This window comes from Hylobates moloch, unplaced genomic scaffold (assembly GCF_009828535.3).
Source record: "Hylobates moloch isolate HMO894 unplaced genomic scaffold, HMol_V3 SCAFFOLD_6, whole genome shotgun sequence".
NCBI lineage: Eukaryota > Metazoa > Chordata > Mammalia > Primates > Hylobatidae > Hylobates > Hylobates moloch.
In genome coordinates, this window is record NW_026652281.1 from 126293980 (window position 1) to 126316300 (window position 22321).

The 22321-nt window shown below is 46.5% G+C and overlaps 1 protein-coding gene across 5 annotated transcripts in view; it reads left to right on the forward strand.

The window, feature by feature from the left end:
• The window catches only part of ABLIM3 (actin binding LIM protein family member 3), a 118919-nt gene that overhangs the window by 58996 nt on the left and 37602 nt on the right, over nucleotides 1–22321 (forward strand). For all 5 annotated transcript variants that reach the window (XM_058440013.1, XM_058440015.1, XM_032158307.3 and 2 more), the window contains exons 6-8: nucleotides 6125–6251; nucleotides 9788–9881; nucleotides 16033–16120. In XM_058440013.1, the coding sequence (XP_058295996.1) occupies nucleotides 6125–6251; nucleotides 9788–9881; nucleotides 16033–16120 (309 nt within the window). The remainder of the gene's footprint in view (nucleotides 1–6124; nucleotides 6252–9787; nucleotides 9882–16032; nucleotides 16121–22321) is intronic.

Consider the following 22321-nt stretch of genomic DNA (forward strand, 5'->3'; position numbering starts at 1 on the left):
ATGGTATGTCTCCTCTGGGACAAGCTGAGTTCCTGATCTTATGTCCCACAGATACCTCAATAGGGCTGATCAAGTGTTTTTTCACCAGTGGCTCTGAATTTTTACCGACTCCACTGATAAGAATTGGCAGACATGGCTTACAGAAAAGGTAGTATGGAGTGCCCTGGGAGCAGACCACAAGAGCTGTGCTAGTGCCTCTTAGAGTGTTCCATAGACCACTGCATCAGCTTCACTGTGGGACTTGTAAAAATGCAAATGTCTGGGCTCACCCTGCACCTCTAGGTATGGAACCTAGGAATCAACATTCCTAGTAAGCTTCCTGGGTGATTCATTTGCTGTTCCTGAGATTCAGAACCACTGTCTAGGGATAAAGGCAGCGTCTGTCATGCCATGATGAATGTTATGTTTTATCACCAACCACAGATTTGGAGGGAAACTGAGGACCAGGAGCACGCCTCAGAATGGTCATTCTAATTTGTGGGATGTCCATCCCACTCAAGTGTGCCTAGTGATAAGATATCTAAATCACTGTTCCCAGATGCCGTTGGCAGGCTGCTGCTGCACGTGCCCACACACACATAGACCTGGCCCCCTTGGACTTGGTAAGCCACACTAGGCTCCAGTGTTCTTTCATGTTATATGATACTCTCACTGGCCTCGACAAGAGAATCAATGAAAATTCCATTAGCCTCCTGTGCTGCATCACTGTGCAGGTGCAGGGTGCTGTTGGCCATGGCACCAGCAGAGTCAGCATGCTGGGCTGCATCCAGCCAGAGAGAGTGAGCGGAGATCACCCCGAGTCAGCAGGGCTTAGCTCCCAGGGGCTCCCCTGGAGTCCATCCAGCTGTGGAGAGCTGTGGAGAAAGACAATGGGAAGGCTCCCTCCCTTGCCTGCTCTTCCTTTCAGCCAAATCAGATCTGTTCCTGGAATGTGCAGAGCCCTTCCTTTGGCATCCTTGATGATGCTCAAGAATAGATTGCTGCTCCAACCAGGTTTCCATGTCAAGGTGGCTGAGTGCATACAGTGTTATCCTTCACAGCTCCTTGAAAGCATCATCCAGAGTGACAGAAAAACACGGAGACTGGGATGTGGGACCATGACCCTGTGGCCAATGCTGCTGAGGACCCCAGAGACTGATGGGGCCACATGTGAGGCAGGAGAGGGAGATGTGAGCCTGAGTCAGGAGGCTCCAAACTTCTGCATGCTGCAAAGCAGTCACGAAGCCTCCCTGAGACTCAGTTTACCCAGTTATGAAAGAGGGATGGAATTTCCTATCTTCCTCACAGGAGTGTTGGGGAAAGAAAATGTATTAGTTCAGGGATCAAACTAAGATATATTGCTTGTATAAAATGCTCTATAAATACAGCGTGAGGTATGATATTAGCATGGAAGTTTAATATAGAAAGCACACCAAAAGAGGTTGAGAATAAGACTCCTAGGTCAGTTCTTATTTCCCCTAGTTTGGGTTGTGTGTTACTGTATGCATTTGTGCTACATCTATCACCTACTCTGTTAGGTGGGATATTTCTTCAGCTGAATTTGGGAGTCTCACATGTGAGTATGTTTTCAAAGAGAGGCTCCCAAATGTGTCCACCATAATTTGGATGATTAGGAGGTGGAAGAAGGTGAGGAAAAAGTGAGTCAAGAGGAGCAAATGAGCACATGGACAGTTTCCAGTGAGGGCATACTTAGTATTATAGCTTATCTTGTTACTCACAAAGTAAAGACATCAATCCATGATTGATCACTGATGGTCTACGGTGGTATGTTTTATAGAGGTATTTTCTCCAAAGGTGGTCACTATTCATGCTGCAAATGCAAAGTAGCTCATGACTAGATGGGGTGTTGGAAGGTCTTCTGAGCTCCCATGGGATACAGGAAACCAAAGCCAGGTTTAAGAGATTGCTAAGAAAAAGAATATATCATGGAAAAGGAAAAGAAGAACAAAATAATTGGGGTATTTTTAAGCTACAAGTGTGACGTTTCATCTCTGGAGAGTAAATAAAGATATTCTGGAAAATCAGGAGCAGTGTCTACTCCAAAGAGACCAAGAAAAATACTCAGGAACTGTCAAGAGAAAATAATTCTGTTACTTACCACAGGAAGCAGAAATGTTTCCTCACTGACCTCACTGAGAAGAATCAGCAACAGTAGCAGCAGAAACCCCACCACCACCACCATCACCATCACCACCACCACAATAACCATCATCATTACAGATATTGATTGACTGTTACTATTTCCAGGCACTGCACAGACCTCACTGAGAAGAATCAGCAGCAGTCTCAGCAGCAGCACCACCACCGCCATCACCATCATATCACCACCATCACCATCATCACTAACATCACCACCATTGCCATCACACCACCACCATAACCATCATCATCACTAACATCACCACCATCACTACCATTGCCATCACCGTCACACCACTACCCTCACCATCGTCATCACTAACAGCACCAACATTATCATTATCATCACTACTACCATCATCACCACAATCATCACCACCATCTTCACCATCACTACCATCATCATGAACAATACCATCAGTGCCACCACCATCATCACCACCAACACCACTGCCACCACCAACACATCACTACCATCATCCCCACCACCACCACCTCCATCACTACTATCACCATAACCACCATCATTGCTAACACTGATTGACTGTTACTGTTGCCAGATACTGCAAAAACCTCATTGAGAACAATCAGATGCAGTAGCAGCAGTACCACTGCCACCACCATCACCATCACCTTCTCCACCATCATCACCATTATCATGACAACACCATCACCACAATTATTATTACCACCATCACCACTGTCACCATCATCACCACCAACACTGTCAACACCAACAATACCACCATCACCACCACTAACATAGATTATTACTATTGTCAAGCACCTCACTAAGTGTTTTATACAGATATTTCATTTAATCTTTACAATAACCCTATGAGGGAGATAAGAGTAATTATTTTATAGATGAGAAAACTGCCACTCAGTGAGCATAAATGACTTGCCCAAAATCACCCAGATAATGAGTAATGGAACTAGAATGTGAGACCAGCCAGTCTGGCCTTAGATCCTATTCCCTTAACACCCTGTACCAGAGACATGACTTGCAACTTGGGAAGTGTCTAGTCTTCCTGGATTAGTTGCCTAAAACAAGGTACGGAGCTTGCTATGACTCACAAAACCCACTCATTTTTGCTGATTTAAATAGAATGAATGACACAGTCTAAAAAGGATAAAAATGGCTGTCTAGTGTCTTTAGGAGGCCTCAGTTTATAACTGAGGGATCTGGGAGGGACAGGTGGTAGCATCATATATTCTGCCAGCTGAAGATTGTAATTTTGGAATAGAGAGGAACATATGGAGGAGTGGACAGCTGGCTCTGCAGACACCAACTTGGAACAGGGTGTGGTTTTCCTGATTCTATTTATTACACCAGACCCACGGGCTCCCGGGTGGCATGCCTGAGGCTCCACTGGTGGTCAAGAGTGAAAGGAGGAAGAAGAGGGAGAAAAGGTCCTAATAAATAAGAAGCTGATATAATGGAGCAGAAGCAGTATAACATAAAAAGAAAAGCCACATGGAGAAGACGTCCCAGAATTCTCACAGGGAATCAGTAGGCTTCCCTACAACAGGACTATCGCTCCTGGCTTCAGAACAGGGATTGGGTAATGCACAGAATGTGGGTTAAAAACAGGAGAATGTGAAATAATAATGACAACAACCACTTATTGGATACATATGGGCCAAGCATTGTGCTAAGGCCTAACGGGCCTGATTTTAATTAACCTTCACACCAGTGTCTTAAGGAAGATATTCAGATGAGCAAGTCTGGGCTTAGAGAGCATACAACGCATAAGGGAAGGAGCTGGGATTCTCTCCTTGGCCAATTTCCCACCACTCACTCCAACTTTCAGTCCAGCCTCTAACCACTGCGCTGTACTATCTTCTACAGCTTAACTCAAGGGGCTAAATTCATCTCAGATGTACCACTGAAAGTTGAAGAGAGAGGATTCATTACTAGAATGTGGCCATGAAAGGATACAGCTATGCAATACGTTTTTCTGAAGAAACAGAGAATTGTGTTGTTTGCCAATAACATGTCTTTCTCCATGGAATCCACAAGTGAATTTGATCAGTGGATGACCATGTCAAGCAAGAAAAAGTGTAAGGAATAAAGAATAGAGAAACTATAGTTGTCTTTAATTCTTTAAAAGAACTGTCATATGGGAAAAGAGGCAGATTATTCTTCATGCATAAGAATGGGAGCAGTCACAGGAGTCAAGTCTCAGCTCCAAATAAAGAAGACAGTCATGACAATCATACCTGTCCAAGGGCAGAGTGGACTTCCTCACCACCCCTTCCTCAGGAGGGGTTAAACTGCCCACTACTGGAGGTGATTAAGCAGAGGAGGGGTGCCCACTTGTCAAGAATGCTGTATGTTACTGCATTGGGTGGGATGTTTGACCGAATACTCTGTGAACTCCAAACCCCTTTGGAATTTTTAGGCCCTGATGGGGAGGCCCACAGAGATACAAGTTCAGTATTAGTGGCCTAGAAATCTTGACCAGGTGTCTACCGTCCTTGGGTTCCTCTATACTGAGCTTGGGCAAGTCATTTCAGACCCCTGTCTATCTATAAAAGAGAAGGGGGTACCTGACCTCTCTAAACTATTGCATTCTGGAGTCTAATTATTGGGCAGGGGGTGCAAGTAGACTTATAGACTTACCCCAGGAGAATAGAAAGGAAGAGAGATAAATCCCAAAACTCTTTATTCTCCCAGCCCCCATCTGAAGGCCTGGGGCTTGAAGCATTTTGCAAGTAGAGACCTTTCTGCCCCCAACTTGTACTAAGGGATGTTAGAAAGGCACGCAACAGTCAAGAGGCGGAGTACTGTGGGAACTGACTCATACAAACACTTCATCAAGGCCCCAGACCCTCCCCACAGCCGGCTGGACCCACCACCCTTCCTAGATTTGCAGACACATCATCTTTTCTTCTAGGACAGGCTCCCAGCTGGATGTGGGGGCTGTCCAGCCAGGATCCCCTAACTTTACATGCACTTTCTGCTCTCCTCACTACTCCCAAGTTTGCATTTGTCTTATGGAGCCAACAGGGAAGTTTGTCCTCTGGTCAACTTTGCCCCATGACCCTTTCCTCCTCCAAAGTGGGTCATCCGGTTGGCTAGGCCTGAATTCCCAGCAGTTTCCAAGTGCCTTGGATGTTGGCTCCATTTCCGGACCCTCCTCAGACATTCATTGAGCAACAAGCTGATGCTAGGCTTGGCCCACATTCTGTTGGCCCCAACTCACATTCCAGGGTGACCATGTCAGGGAGTGAGGGCACCTTTCTGGTTTGGGACAGTCTCATCAGACCCTATAATCCTTGCCACTTGGGAAGGCACATGTTTGATGTGTGAAGCACAATGGGGAAGGGGTGGGTGTGGTAATTCTGTTTGTTGCCTGGGTACCATCAGGCCCATTCATTCATACACATTCAGTAAATATGCTTTGAGTTCCTGCTATGGACTGAGCACTGTGCTAGGCAAAGAAATAGATTTAACCACAAAACATAAACACAGCCCTTGCCCATGAGTATATAGCCTAAGGGTTTGAAAAAGTGTATACTTAGCCCATCCCCAGGAGCAGTGCTTCTTAAACTTTACTCTGCACGGAGGTCTTGTTAAAATTCAAGAGGTCTGGGTGGGGCCTGCAATGCTGCACACTGCCAGCTTCCAGGTGATGCTGATGCTGCAGATGGCAAGGTCACAGACAGCAGCAGAGCTTAGTTAGCAATTTGAGGAGGGCTGGAAGCAGTGCAGGGTCCACTTTCAGTGAACAATGTGGTCTTGATGACAAGCAGGGAGGTCTTTCTTTCTCTCCTACGCCAAGACCCCTTGTCAAGAGGCCAAGACTCCAGTGGCTTTTCCTCTCCCCTGGGAGAGCCTCTGGGCAGCTTCCAGTGTCAGGGTGGTAGCAACTATGGGAACACTGGCGTTCAGGGAGGGGTTCCCTTGACGTGGGCCTGAGATAGCGGGGGGCAAAGGGCCCAGGGTGCTTTGCTCAGCAGTGTCCTCTTGTCTCTGCAGACTGTGCCGGGTGCAAGGAGGAGATCAAGCATGGCCAGTCACTCCTGGCTCTGGACAAGCAGTGGCACGTCAGCTGCTTCAAGTGCCAGACCTGCAGCGTCATCCTCACCGGGGAGTACATCAGCAAGTGGGTCCCCCTGCTCCCACCCCAGCTGCCTGGGCCTCTGCATTCTGTGAGGCCTGCCCCATCCGGCCCATGCCCGCATCTCCAGCAACATCTCCCTTCCTTTCCATCTGCTGCTGCACTCTGGCCAAACGGCATGTTTCCCAGCAGCCTCTTTCCCCCACTGGACCCTCCTGGGGGGGTTCCCTCTGACTGAGACACCCTCCCTGTTCTTTGCACACCTGCTGCCCCTTCTGTCCCTTCTGGTCTCGGTCCCCATGCCTTCTCCTCTGGCCGTCTCTCATTTATTGCCCCATTTTGGGCCCTCAGAATTTTGGGCCCTCAGAGTACCTTGTTTATTTCCTTCACACAGGCTACCACCATTGGTAATTACATATTTATCCCTGGTAACTTTGTAATAATGCTAATAATACTACCTACCATTTATTGAGCTTTAATTATGTAGAAGGAACTCACTACTTTGTATGAAGTATCACTTTAAATCCTCGTAACTGACCCTTTGAGGAATTTATCCCCACTGAATACTCAGACTTGAGAGAGTAAATAACTTGCTCCAATAATAGTGTTTAATCTCTGTCCCCACCAGGACAGGGGCTTTATTTTAATCACTGCTATATCCCCTGCCCTGAGAGCAACACCTGACCCACAGTCAATAATATAGTTGCTGAATGAATTTAATGGAAATGAGAGGAGGTGATGGGTGCATAGTCATCCAGAGGGGCCAACCTCCAGTGACCTGCACACTGCAGTATTAGAAAGCGTCTCCTTGTTGCTGGGCCCCAGTGACCACATTTATATACTCAAATACCTAAAAGCAATTATCAGCACAGCTCCTTTGTCACAGCTTTGACATGATATGACCCCAGACACTTCTAGGTGCCACTCTCTGGCCTGACGCCAGGCAGTGGCAAGCACACAGAGCTGCAGTGCACATGCTTCTGCTGTCAAGACCCTGCAGTCTAATACAGGAAACAGATATGCTGCATTCATGAAGAATTATGACACCAGGGAATGTGTGATCAGGAGCCCAGACAAGCTTTATTCTTTAAGACCTTTTTGATCCTAAGTGACAGAAAACCCAACTCCAACTCAATTAAAAGCAAAAATAGGAGTTTATTAACTCACAGAAATGGGAAGGTCAGAGGCACACTGGCTTCAGACATGGAGGAATCCAGGGGCTTAAGGATGTCATTAGTACTTCAGAAGTCTCTGTATTTCTCTGTCTATCTTTTTATCTCTCTTTCTCCCTCTCTCTCTCTCTCTCTGTCTCTCTCTGTCTCAGTCCCTGTCTTTCTCTGCTGTCTTCATGGTGGATTAGTTCTCAACCTGGCCCTCCCCAAGTGCTAGCAAAGAAGATTGTCAACACTCCAAGCCTAGCAGAGAAAAAGGCCTCTTTCCCGGGAACTCTAGCAAAAGTCCCAGGGCTGCCTCTGATTTAGCCACTGTTAGGCCACATGCCCATTCCTGATCAATCACTGGCCCAGAGGATCTGAACCCTAGAGCCAGAGAGCAGCCTCTCGTGACCCACAGGGACCTCAACTGGGAAGGGGTGGCTTCCAACAGGAAATCCAGGTGAGGTACTATTATCAGCAGAAGGGGAAATGGATGCTGGCCAAACAACACCTGCTTGTGTCCAAGATAACAAGTAAAGGGCTGTGAATATTCAGAGAAAAAAGGGATGACTGCTAACTAGCATGAAGTAGAATCTTGAATCTCTGAGAGTTCCATGGAAGGTGGGGGTAAGATTCAAAAATGCAAAGAAGAAGAGCTTCTAGGCAGAATGGCCAGCCTGGGCAAGGCCAGGGCAGTAGGGGAGTGTTGGACATCTCCATCCTGTATAGGAGCTCAAATATGTGCCCAGGTGAAGCTGGATCCTGGGCTGCATAGGTGAGCTGAGGTCATATCACCAAGAGCTCTCGATGCCATGCTAGCAGGACTTTGGCATTCCCCTCTATGCCTGCCAAGCAAGGAGTGCCCTTAGTATGTTGCCAGCCAGGAGTGCTTGAGTCTGGAAGCCTAAATCAGAGTTCTCCAGGGACTTAAGGGATTGTTCAGAGCTCCTCTCAAGGAGGCCCAGCCCAGATTGCCCACCACACCTGGTATCTCTACAGCGTAGCTCTGGACCCCTTACCTGGCTGCTGGCAGAGTGGCAGGGGCTCAGAGGCACTGGCTCAGGCATCAGATGCCCAGGGTAGAAGCCCAGCCTGTGTGACCTTGGCAAGGGACTCCACTGCTCAGAGTCTCAGTTTCCTCATTTATAAAAATGGAGAGAAGATGATCTACCTGTAGGGTTGTGTAAGGGCTCAGAGATCTGTGTTTAGCACCCAATAAGTGCCCAGTAAATACTCATTTTACCCGTCCTCTTTTAGAATTGTGTATTGCTAATTCCCCAAGAGAAGGATGGATCCAAAAGAGATAGTGTTGGCATTTATACTCAAATCTTGTTGGCTCATCACATCCACCATTTGACAAATGACTTTTTATCCCTGCAGAGCTACCCTCCTGCACCCAGAGAGTGAGAACCTGATTGAGCAGGGGAGGAGTTGAAAGGGTTGGAGGAGGTGTGTCTCAGGGGCTCACAAACAAGTCCTTACCTTGTGGGCACAGTCACACCTCCAGACCTTGGTTGGACAGTAGTCCTCACTGCTGCTTCTCCAGGAAAATGCTGCCCAGGGTGGGCCCCCAGCAACCTCAACAGGGCAACAGCTTCAAGATGGAAAAGTGATGTGCCTTTCCTTTAGGTCTCTCAGTGTCTGAGCCAAGTTCTCTTACACCCAAAAGTGAAAGAAATGTTTCTCTCTCCTCAGAGTTCAGACTTGGTCATTAGAGTGAGGCAGGGCCCAGAAGCAAAGCTAAGCTCTCCGATGCCCCCAACTATCTCTACATCAGTCCTAGAGAACTGAGAACCGAATGTCCTCCTCAAAGACCCCTCTCAGCAACCATGGCGATTCCTCCAGCTGCCATTTGCTGAGTACTCAGTATGGCTAGGCACTGTCCTGAGCCCTAGGGTACACCAGACCCATCTCCTTTAATCCTCATGACAACCTGGGTGAGAAACCAGACCACCCTGGGTTTGAATTCCAGCTCTAGGTCATCCTGGGTGGCCTGGGACAAGTTACTAAAGTGCTCTATGCTTAGATTTTCTCACCTACACAATGGGGATACTAATAATTCTGACTCATAGGGTTGCCATCAAACACCATCAAAAAGCCCGGCACACACCAGCAATAAATGTTAGTGGCTATTAGTCATAGGAGGTGGTATAAGAATAAGAGATAACAATCTTTTCACTGTCTGCCAAGTGATAAGCATTGGGTAAACACGGAGCACACAGGAGGTGGACCCAGGAGGCTTCCTGTCATCTACTGATCTGGGAGCACAGTCAGATGATTCTTTCATACAGATGAAATTGTTTATTAAAGGAGGAATATCGAACTTTGGCTCAGTCAACATAGGCTGCAGGTCCAGAATCTACCTGCCATGTGCACCCTCACTGATCCTCCCTAACTTCTTCATCCTATGTGAACTTCTTCTTGCAGGGATGGTGTTCCATACTGTGAGTCCGACTACCACGCCCAGTTTGGCATTAAATGTGAGACTTGTGACAGATACATCAGTGGCAGAGTCTTGGAGGTGAGTGGGTATAAGTAACTGTGAAGATGTGGCAGGGTGACCTGTGCCTCCAAAAAGTCATCACAGAAGAAGGAGAAAGTCACCCCATACCTTTTTTTCCATAGCCTTTACCTCCTCCACCTTTGCTTGCTACATGACCTTGAGCAGATAACCTTGCTGAGATCTCCAGGAAACCCCAAAATGAGAAGGTGGACAAAATTCTTCCTGGTTCAAAAAATGCTGTGCTGGGAAAATCAGTTGTATCTTTGATTCAGACCCAGACAGATTTCTAGAGAGTGACATTAGGATTTTCCTCCCAGCCCTACCAGAGGATGGAAGTCTTATTTATGTATGTATGTATGTATGTATGTATGTATGTATGTATGTATGTATGTATTTATTTGTATTTGGTAATGTGCTGATTTAAGAGCCAGCGTGTCTAGCAGCTTGCTCCCTAAGCCCTTCTTTGGAGGGTCCATCACCATGGCAACACCTCTCTGCAGCCTTCGATGTATGACTCCTTCTGCAGTGACAGACAACCTGCAACACCCTTGCTGAGGCCTTGCTGAGCCCCTGTGCACTGGTCTTTCTGGCCTTTCTTCCTATACCCTGTGGGCCTGGAAGCTATCTTCCTATACTTTAGGACCACCCACCTTGATGAATTAGAAACAGGGAAGGGCTCAGTGGAAAGGAAAAATAATAGCCTAACAGGAATAATTGAGTTCTAATATTGACTCTACTCCTGCTCGGATTTTGAGTAAGTATCTTTGCTTTTCTAGGCCTCAGTTTTTCCATATGACAATAGCTGGAGGATCATATTGGATCGGGTATTGTAAGCAGAATCATTAATTCTGCCAAATCTGGCCAGTTGCTTGTGGTTACCATGAGTGCTTTGTTGAGAACAAGTCTGCAGCCACATGTGGACTCAGCAGGAGGGGATGTAGCAACCAGGAAGGAACTCTCTGAGGACATGCATTGAAGCAGAGCCCTGAGGATGAAAGAACTATCCCTGAAGGGCCCTGAGGTGGGAAGAGATAGAGGAAGAATGAGCTTGACCCATTCAAAGAACAGAGAACCCACACAGAATTGTGGCTGCAGAATTTTTCTCAACACAGCACTCATGGTAACCACGACCAAGTGGCCAGATTTGGCTGAATTAATAATTCTGCTCACAAGAGCTGACCCAGTCTGCCAATGTGGCTGAATTCTATAAATTGAGGGTAGGGGAGGATGAAATATAAGAGTATATCATATATGGCATACCATGTAGGACTTTGTAGACCATGTTTAGAAGTTTGGGTTTTATACTCAGTGCAATGGAAAGTCATTGGAGAGTTTTAAACCAAGGACTAACATGATAAGATCATGTTTTTAAAAAGATTTCTGTGGTTACTATGTGGAGAATTGACAGAGAGAGTCAGAGACAATGAGATATAAACAAATGAACTGAGCTGGGAAACATTTAAGCATCTCCAGAGAGCCATAAGGAGTGTGATGCAGAGGACAAGGCATGAGTCCAGGAAGGGTTGTTGGGGGTGGGTTTCTGAGGGCCTGGGATACCAGGGTGGAGTTTGCATGTGACTCACTGGGCAAGGGAGCATTGTGGAGAAACTGGGCAGGAACGTCCTGGTTAAAGCTGGGCTTCCGGGAGGATGACGTGATAATGTACACAGGCTACATTTGAAGGAAGGAAGCTGGAAGGGACGAGTGAGGAGGCCCCTGCGTGACCCAGGCAGGAAGGACTCAAGAGGTACAGTAGCAATGAAGAGGGAAGCCACCCTTGTGCCCCAGCCCTATGGAAGTAGAATTCCAATCACTCTGCAACTGAGGGGCAGCTTGTAGACATGGGGATTGAAGGAGAAGCAGCTAAAAGTTGCACCAAAGAATTACCTGTTTCTGAGGGATAGGAAGCCTGGTGTCATTGGCAGAACTGGGGAACGACAGGGGAAAAAGCTGATCTGGCAGAAACATGGCGAGTACCATTTAGGATGAGTTGTGATTGAAATCCCAGGAGTGTTTCCAGAAGGCAGTCAGAAATATGGATCAGAGGCTGGGAGTGGTGGCTCACACCTGTAATCCCAGCACTTTGGTATGCCAACATAGGATGATCACTTGAGTCCAGGAGTTCAAGACCAGCCTAGGCAACACAGTGAGACTTCATCTCTACAAAAAAATAAACAAAATTAGCCAGCCATGGTGGTGCACGCTTGTAGTCCTAGCCATTCCGGAGAATCACTTGAGCCTGAGAGGTGGAGGTTGCAGTGAGTTGAGATTGCACCACTACACTCCAGCCTGGACAACAGAGCAAGATCCTGTCTGAGGCAAGAAAAATGAGAAAAGAAAAGAAATATGGATCAAAGCTCAGGAACAAAGCTCGGGCCTGGAGGAGCCAATCTTAAAAACATGAGGCTTTGAATAATACCACCACCAGAGTCCTCAGGATTTCCAAAACAGAGGAAAGAGAACAAGGAAGGAGGCTGACACCAACCTTGGTGAGCAGCTGCTCACAGTGAAAGCGACTCAGAAAGAGACTGAGGAGGTAGCAGAGGAAGATATGGGAGGAGAATCGGGGATTCAGTGAAAGGACAGAGCTTCAGAAAATATGGCGAGGTCAGAGTGTTGGTCAAACTCTGTAGAGCAGTGAAGGACTGCACAGGCTGCAGAAAAGCTGTTGGATGTGGGAAAGGTCACCTTCAGAAGAGTCGTTTGTTGGCTTTGCAGAACTGTGGGGAAGAGGCATCCAGAGTGTAGTAGGTTGAAGGGTCAATGCAGTGGGAAATATTACAAAAGGAAACTTTTCCTTCCAGAAAGAAAGAACTTAGATTACAGACAGGGCCGCAGATGGGAATTTGTTCAGCATTTCCAAGCTGCTTTGAAATCCTGTTGGTGGCGGCTGCCATTTCCCCGAGAGTTACCGTTGTTTAGCATTGCGGTAGACTGTTCCTCCCAGGCAGCTGTTGTGACTGAGTTTCGATTGATTCCATTTCTACAAGACTCCATTAGCATCTTTGACTTATTGATTTTTTTTTTCTTAGAGCTGGAAGAGACTTTTAGCAATCAACTAGTCAACCTCTTCATTTTACAGATGAGAAAAGTAAGACCAAGACATGCAGTGTTTTTCCAAGGTCACAAGTAGCATTTCTGGTAGAGACAGAGCTAAAATCTAGGACTCCAGGTTCCTGTATCCATACTGATACCCACAGCTCTCAGGCACTCGGGGGTCTTTGAGGTAGCATGATGTCAGGAAATAGACATGGCTGCAGTAAAACAGACTTGGATTCAGATTTTACCACTTCTAGCCCCGAAGCCTTAAGCAAGATACATCCTCTTAGTCTGTATCTATCAATAGACAATACTACTGTCATTTAATTCCTAATGAACATGTTAGTCAAGACTTTTTGGGCTGCAACAGAAAGGAAGTTTCTCAGCTCCTATAACAAAGAGCCCAGGAGCTGGATCCAGTGCTTAAGAAAATCATTTAAAATCCCCAGCCATCTTGGCTTACTTTCTTCCAGGTTAAGTTTATTCTCAGGAGGGCATTCTTGGTGATGGGAAAGTTGGACACCAGTTGCCCCACACTTAGATTCTATCAGCCGGCATCCCCAGTGGAAAAAAGAACTCCTCTTTTCTAATAGCTCAGCAAGCATTCTGGGACTGACTCTCACTGGACAATCTCAGGCCCATCCCTGGGCCGCTAATTCTGCCCACAAAGTTGGAATATGCTCATTGGTGGGGTCAGCACTGCTTAACCCTGTGGACTGATATGGAGGAGAGGTAGCCCTACCAAGGAAAGGCTTGGGACTCTTTCTGGAAGAAGGAGGAAAGAATGATGGTCATGCAGGAACAACAGTCGCCCAGGCACATCGTCTGGCACATTGCAGGCATTCAATTAAGTTGTTTCTCCTTCTCTTCTCATCCTGTCCCTTCCCATTTCCTCCCTAGGCCACCCCATGGCCCCTTCCTCAGTGACAGAGCTCAATGGCTGTCAGTGTCACTCTTTCCATCCTTGTCTGTTTCCTCACCAAAAAAGACCACAACCTGGTTTTCTTGTTGCTACATTTTTGAACCTGGTTTGCCGTTTTCAGTCCTCTCAAATAGGGCTCTGTTTTGAGGGTACCAATTTTTTGCCATTTTTCTTTACTATTTTCCTGATTTCAGTTCATTAATAGACAAAATGATTCATCTCAGCTAGCTGACGTGGCTTTTCCTTACTCTGGGTGCAGGCTGCCCTAACCTCCCTTTGCTGAAACTGTTTTCAACACCATCCAAGACTGGGGCTGCTGAGATGGGCACAAAGCCTCTTTCAGCTGGGGTGAGGTAGTGGGGCATGACATTTAGGAAAATGCTAGGCTTCAGTTTTGCCAAGGCGCTGTTGCCACACTGGAAAACAGGTCTATAATCAAAATGATAAAGAGACACAGAGTAGGAAGAGGCTGCTAATTAAACCGATTATCCTTGTCATGGTACAAGGGAATCAGTCCCACACATTCCAGCTTAGGAAAATAGCAGGCTCCTTCCAAAGTTTGAACATATTTGCTTTGATGATGACAAGGACACTGTCTCATTGGTGTGAGGCCATATAAACAAATGGGGGGAAAGAAGGAATATTGGGGATTTTTTTCTTTTTGTAAAAATCTGCCTTTCCCACATTCTTGCTAAGTTTTTAGAATATAGAGAATATCTCCAGAATAGGCAAGCCCATCCCAACAATCTTCCACTCCCCCCACATAAAAAAAAAAAAGAAAAAAAAAACTAAGTTTGGAAATAGGTCTTCTTATTATGCAATTATAATTTTTGAATTGGAAGGAACCCATTAGCATCAGATCAAGTGATGTCTTGGACAGGGACCTTTAAGAACCCCTAAGATCCATCAGTTTCCCCTGGGCATTACCCTCCCCCAAAGAAAACCCTGCCCTGACGTTGCAAAATATTTCTTCAAACAAGGCCCACCTGCCAACCCAATTGCTGCACCAAGCTCCTGCATATACAAATGCTGGAGCTGCTGCTGTAGGTCCCTTTTACAACAAGCCCTCTTGGCTGGGATTTTGGTGTCAGAATTGTGACTCCAGAAGTGAGTGCTGAGCTGGCGACTAGCTTACACAGATCCGGACCCAACACTGCTGCTGGTTTGCGGTAAACCCTTGAGGCACAACTTTCTCAGGGGCTGTTTCTTCCCCCCAGGGAAGTCTTTGCAGCTGCAAATTATTTTTGTTTTTTAATTTAAATAGTGATGGGGAAGGAAAGTGAAAATAGGGAAGGGCACTCACCAAAGTCACACTGGGGTGAGCTGCGGTAGGGCTGGACACACCCGGGTGAAATAGTCACAGGACTGGCCTGGGGATCTGGGGCTCTACAATGGGTCCTAAATCACCCACTGAGCCCTAAAAATCTGTCCTTTGTGTGCCAGTCTCACAATTTTTGCCATGTCTGTGAACCTCATGTGCTAATTCTTCTGTAATACTTTAAGTTGTCTTGAAGTTGGCTCCCTTATGTGTAAGAAAACTTATATATGACATAACAGGAAAGCCAGTATCACTTGCCATATTGCATGTAACCTGGAAATAAATAGACTTCTAGCTAGCTTCTATTGCATGTGGAGGTTCCAAGCCTCACACCTGTTCTCATTCTTTAAAAGGCAGATTTGTAAGTTTTGGATAGACGTTAAAGACACATGAGCACCGAACTGGTACTTCCTCCTTGACAAAATCAGAAGAATGTATAGAAGACTGAAAGGATCTTTTTATTTTTTCATTGGTCCAATGTTATTAAATCCCAAGTTCATGTACCACTTAAAATCATTTCATGTAACATTAGTGGTAAGGGCCTCTCACTTGGGGAAATGCTGGGATGTCCTCAAAGCAAGCCTGTTTCCTCCTCTGGAAATGAGGAAGTTGGACCAGTGGCCTCTGAAGGGTCCTTCCCAGTGTCAGAATAGAAGAGCAGGTATTCAGGGAAGTCCCCTGAACTGCCATCAGGGACCCATGGAGTGAATCATGAAGCTTCCCGGCTGGGCTTTTAGATGGTCATGGACTCCCCTGGGTAGCTCCAACCAATTTTAGGGCCACGAAGATGCGAACAACACTAATGTACCCAGGAAAGATTCAAACCCAATCTGCCCCACTAGACAGCAGCCCTGGCTCTGACCTCCTGTTTCATCTCTTCATTTCCATAGGCAGGAGGGAAGCACTACCACCCAACCTGTGCCAGGTGTGTACGCTGCCACCAGATGTTCACCGAAGGAGAGGAGATGTACCTCACAGGTAAGCAAGTCTGACCCTCTGTAAGGCCTTCCGACCTGCTCATGACTGGAAAGGAGATTTGATCTCCTTCAGGTTCAGTGTTATCTTGGCTTTTGGCTTGTCCTCAGAATTGCAATTAATTGGCCCCTCTCTGGGTGGATCGGGAAGGTTGCTGGTGTGGCTAATATGAAGTGACATGTAATCTGCCTTCTGTCTCTGCACCTCCACCCGCTGCCCAGCTGGCCTGCTTCCCTGGCAGTGTTCTGAGCAGACTCTCCTGGCTCTGCCTGGGGGTGGGAAGCTGAGCTGCACAGGGCCAAGGGGTCAGAGAACCTCAGAGGGATGCCTGAGTTGCAAAGTGTCTATAGCATCACAGCCTCTACTCTACCTCCTTCTCCCCACATCTCAGAGCATCATGCCAGGCTGCTGCTCAGGGCTTCCCAGGGACTCTCAGAACACACAGAGGAATGAAGAGTGCCAGTCGTCCCCACAAAGCTAACCAGGGCTGCTTTCCCTCTGCTGCTTCCCAGCCCTCTTACCCCAGGATTCTTACAACAGTCTCCTAGTTAGTCTCCAGATTCTGCTCAGTCCTCTACCCTCTGCCCAGGCCACCATCCCAGGGCATCACATGCTCTTGGCACTGCCCTGCTCTTCAGGGCCCCTCCCTTTCTGCCTATTTAGCTACAAACACTTCAGCCTAGCATTTAAAATCTTGCTGAGGTCCCAGGCCTCCTTTGTAGCCTTGAACATACCCGACACCTAAGCTGCCAAAGCTAACTTTTGATCATTTATTCATCAACTCAATGATTGTTTCTTGAGCCCTGCCATGTTCAGGCTCTGTGCCAGTGTCCATGGTGAGGCTCACCCAGCCCTACAGTCCCCTGAAGGAGGTGGGCATTAATCCATAATCACATAAATAAACATCAGCCGTGGTAAGTGTTATGAAGGAGAGAAGTGTGGGCCTTCGAGAGCACATAACGGGGTAGGAGGAGTATCCAGGAGGGCTCCCTGATGAAGGGCCAGGAGCTGAGATCCAGACCATGAGTGGGTGTTAACTGATGTTGTAGTCCATCCAGGGTGTTATAACCTGAGCAGACTGAGATACATTCAGGGCAGCTTATAAGCAGAAATCTATTTCTCACAGTTCTGGAAGCTGGGAAGTCCATGACCAAGGGTCCAATAGATTTGGGATCTGATGTGGGCCCACTTTCTCAGAGATGGCACCTTCTCTCTGTGTCTCCACATGTTGGAAGGGGCAAGGCAGCTCTCTGGCGCCTCTTTTACAAGGGCACTGATCCATGACCTAATCACCTCCCAAAAAGCCCTACCTCCTAAGACCATCACCTTGGGGGTTCGAATTTTGGCATATGGATGTGGGGGACACAAAAACATCCAGACCATAGCAACTGAACAAAAAGTGGAATAGGATGCACCAAACTGAGAGGACAGAGCCTGCAAGACTCTGAGGTGAGTGAAGAAATGCGAGTGCATGAGGGCGAGTGGAGCCTGTGTGGCCGGGGTGCAGACGGAGGTGAGATGCAGCCGGGAGGCAAGCAGGGTGTATGGGCTGGGCCTTGTGGAGAGACTTTGGCCTTGAAATGAACTCATGGCCCTTTCCCTTGTCTTCCTGTGCCCTTCTTTGGAAATCCTATCATTTGAGGCCCAGTTCAGTCACTACATGCTTCATAGGCAGCCAAGATTTCCCCAACCCCACCCACAATTTAACACAGTCCCCTCTCCCTCCATCCCCACAGCCCTCTGTCTGCCCCTGGTCCCCTCCAGCTTGTATGAGAGTTGTTGGCCTCCTCCCTAAGGTCCTGTGCTCCTGGCACTGGTCCCTCAGCCCTGACACTGGCCCATGCAGACTCCCTCCACAGGTGAATGTCATTGGTAGAATTGCTGTGATTGGATAGCCATCTTGAGAAGGAATTAGGGCCCTTCCTCCAGGCAGATCTAAGGCCAGGGCAGCAGTTACAGGGAGTGTGTCAGTATCAGCTTGTCCTAGCCACAATGCCCACAGCCATGAGTTCCCTCAAAATGCAATGAGTCCCCCTGTGCCTACAGCCGAGTTCCTCAGCCTCAGCACTGGTGACACTGTGGGCTATCCTGTGCATTGTAGGGTATTTGGTAGCATCCTTGGTCTCTACCCACTAGATGCCAACCACGTGCTTCTTCCCACTGACAATCAAAAATGTCTCAGATATTGCCACATGTCCCCAGGGGGTCAAAATCATCCTCAGTGGAGAACCACTGGCCCAGAGCTACCCAACAGAAACTTGTGTCATCTGCTAAGAATCCTGGAGCAGGAATTCCTATGTTGGATTAAACAAAATGACCATTTATAAGATGCTGTCTACTTACTTATATGAACTAATGCTGGAGTGGTAAGGACCCCAGAGTCACTCTAAACTGTAAAGTGCCAACCCTCATTGTAGAGATGGGGAAAATAGACCCAGAGAAAAGAAGAGACTTGTGTGAGAATGGGAGTGCGTAGGGGCAGAGCAGGGCCTGGCCTTGCGTCTCCCCTCCAGGGCTCTTTCCACTTTACCCCTGGGACCCAGGCCCTGCCTGATATTCAGGTCCCTGCCCCTTCCTGTGCACACCAGTCCCTCATTGTCTGGGTTCTTGAGTGATTCCTGCTACAGGACCCAGTGTTACGAGGCTCAGCAACCTGCACCATGCCTTCATCCTGACTGCCATGGGAACCTAGAGTTTGCACTTGGCTTGAAAATTTGTTGCACAATATTCCTCTCCTCCTTCCCTGGTGAACACACCTCCTAGTATTGAAACTACCCTCCCATTCTCATCCCTACCTGGGTATCACTAGAATAAACCACGTCTTTGCCTCCCTGCCTGAATTCCTAATCTTAATCTTTCCATGTTGGGTGCTTTGACCCAGAGTGCCTCAGGGGGGATCCTGACTCCACTGATTACTAAGTTTTTGACCTTGGGCAAGTCTCATAACTCTCTGAAACTTGGCTGCCTAATGTGTAAAATAGACCAAGAACAGTTGCTATGAGATATAGGTATAGTAATTTCCTGACATATGGGAAGCTCCCAGTTCATTCATTCATTTAGCAAATATCTATTGAGCATCTACTGTGTCCCTGCTGCTGTTCTCACAACTGAAAGTGTGGCAGTGAGCAAATCAGTCAAAGGCCCTGCCCTCATGGAGCTCACAGCCTCACAGGTTAGTGCTTTCACTCTTCCAACTTCCCACAGGTGCTGAAAGAGTTAAGCAAGGAAGTAAAGTGCACAGCTTTGTGATCCTGAGAGAGAATGCACCATTAAACCTACAGCGGAAATGCCTCCAAGGGTGGGAGATATTCTTAGTAATGAAGATGGGCCTGTCACCGTCTCATTAATTATCCCCATCCCTCTCCTCCTGGCTCCTGGGAGAGTGGGAGTAATTGCAGGGCGTTCAAGGACTGGCCTCAAAGGATGCTAAGTGATCCTGGAATGAGGGGGACCAGGCCAAGCAGGCTCACTTGGGCTGTGGGTGTCTTGTGGGGGTTCTGCTACCACTGAGATCTGGGCCTTGGACACCCTCACCAAGTGGGGACACCAGGATGGATTCAATATGATATCCCCCAGAAGTGGCAAGAAAACCCTGCTCCTGGGTAGCTCAGGAGTGTAAAGAAATGGCTGAGAGCCAGGACTCCTGGTTTCAAGCATCAGCAATTCCACTAATAGGCTGTGACTTTGAGAAGTGACTTCCTTCTCTGGGTGTCTTCCTTCACCTGTAAAATGAGGATAACATCACTGTCTTTCACTGATCCACTGAAACTGGGGGCCACGCTATGTGCCAGGCTCTCTGCTACATGTTGGGCATTCAGAGATGAGCGAGGCAAGCATGCTTGCTGCCCTGGTTGAGTTCACTCTCTGGAAAGAGAAACCGACAGTGCCAAATAGAAGTGTAAACATTCAATGACAAGCTGTGACAAGTGCTGCACAGAGAAAGTTTTGAACAATGGGCATGTGTTATAAAGCCCCTGCTCTAGTCTGGGAAGCCAGGGAAGGTGCCCCTAAAAAGGGATATTTCAAGCCAAGACCTTGAATATGAGTAGGAGGTGGGAGGCTGAAAAGGGCAGGAAGATTGAGGAGGCAGTGAGAACAGCAAGTGCAAAGGCCCTCCCTGGGTGGGTGGAAGCAGAATGACGTGGAGAAACTGAGGCAGGCCCACTTACTTGGCACACAGAGAGCAACCATATGCCACAAGGTCCTCATGAAAATTAGAGGAGAGAGTGAATGTGAAGGCACTGGGGACTCCATAAAGCAACTTATATAAGAGAGAGAGTGTTGGGATGCCTGCAAAGCTTACAAACCCAGCCTTGTCAGTTCTGGAGCTGGACACAGCATGGTACTGGCAAATGGTCCTTGGGAGATTTTTTGGGTGAGTTTTTTTGTGTTTTAATTGCTATGTGATGGCTTTCTGATGGGCTCTAATTGGGAGAAGTCTGACGTCTGTCTGGAGGAGAACTTCTGGGGCCCCAGGAGACAAGAGCAAGTTTTATTTGTTTTAAGTTCTGTTGTGTATTCAGTCTTTTAACTGTGTTTGTAAAGATGCCAAATATCTAATCTGTTTGTTATCCAAACCCTTCATTTGGGCTTCACCAGGAAATTAGGTCACTCATTTTGTGCAGCAAAATAATGGCCAAAATGCTGCAGGTTCGGGGCAAAACTTGTACTGAAATCCCAAAGGTTGCAGTTACTAGATCAGTGAGAGTTTTTTAAAATCCTAAATGTGGTTCACGAGACAAATTTTGCTCTTGTTCTAAATGTGCCTGTACCCAGGAAAAGGGAGAAAATAGACTCTTCTTCTCCCCTTCTGTCTACACCAAATACCCCCCTGGAATTACACAAGTTCAGCTGCACATTTTTAAACAATTCTCTGTTATCATTTGTATATTTAACTAAAACCCACAAGGCAGGAAATCATTTATAAAATACTGGACAAACCTCATTCTGCTAAAGAAAAGTATTATAACAAATTGTAAGTCTCACCAGTAATAATGATAATAATAAAAATATTAATAATAATAAAATACCATCATTTTATTATTATTAATATAATTATTATTTGTTGGTATTTGTTGAGCATTTACTATGTGCCAAGTACTGTACTAAGAGTTTCAAACACAGTATCCCATTTTATCCTCACAACAACCCTGTCAGCTAAAAACTATTAATGTCCTCATTTTAGAGGACGAGAATGAAAGTTTAAAGAGCATATGCCACTTAGCCAAGGTGGGCCTGTCTTGCTAGGGTTCTTGGAGGCAGTTTTCTTATATCTATTACCAGAATTCTTAAACTGGTTCTTGGTAAGCCTTTTGAACTCTATGAGTCTTCTGAAATTGCTTGCTAAATTTTGCATGCTAGGTGTGTTTCTTTAGGGAGAGGGTCCATAGCTTTCATCAGATTTTCAGAGGTGTCCATGGGCCAAAATAAAGTGAAGAGACTTGGTTCTGTGTTAACACAAATCTGAAACGGAGTCTCAAAGCCTTGTTTTGATAATTACACCAAACCCTTCTCTTGTGTAACTGAATCTATTTCAGATTACTTTTTTTTTTTTTTTTTTTTTTTTTTTAGCTCAGAGGATACAAGGTCCTGGTTTCAGGAGCTGTGTATTTCTGGCATGGCTGGGATGTAACTCAGAAAAGGTGCACTAAGCTAAGAGATGTTCAAGTGAGGGCCTCCCGTTGTTACGGGTTGTGGAATGCCAGCCCTCAGTCATCATCTATGCATTTCATGAAACCACCCTCTAAAAGGCACTATTGTAGTATTGGTTGCTATAATTTTGTAGTTTAGCATTATTACTTTAAATTGGATCTCTCTACTGACAGCTTAGGTTGTAGGAGTTACGCTTAAAAACTTTAAATCTTATGTTTCCCCAATCCTGCTACCTAATTTTAGATTTTTCAGACATATTCTGTTACTATACTAAATTGATACTTCCTAAAGTCTGACTCTACTAAGCATATTTCACTTTAAATAGAGTATATTTTAATTTTTGATGAGCTGCCATTTTTTTTTTTTTTTAGATTTTAAGGGTTACCAAGCATCTTGAATCATATAGAAAGTATTACAGTGTAGTAGCTTAAGGTTTGTATTTCTAAAGTTTGTTTCCAGCTTCTCCTCTCAGGTCACCACAGACTCATGCCGATGTGGCCATTTTCTCGCCTATCACATGTCACATCGACTTCAGCAGTCAATTTGTCCATG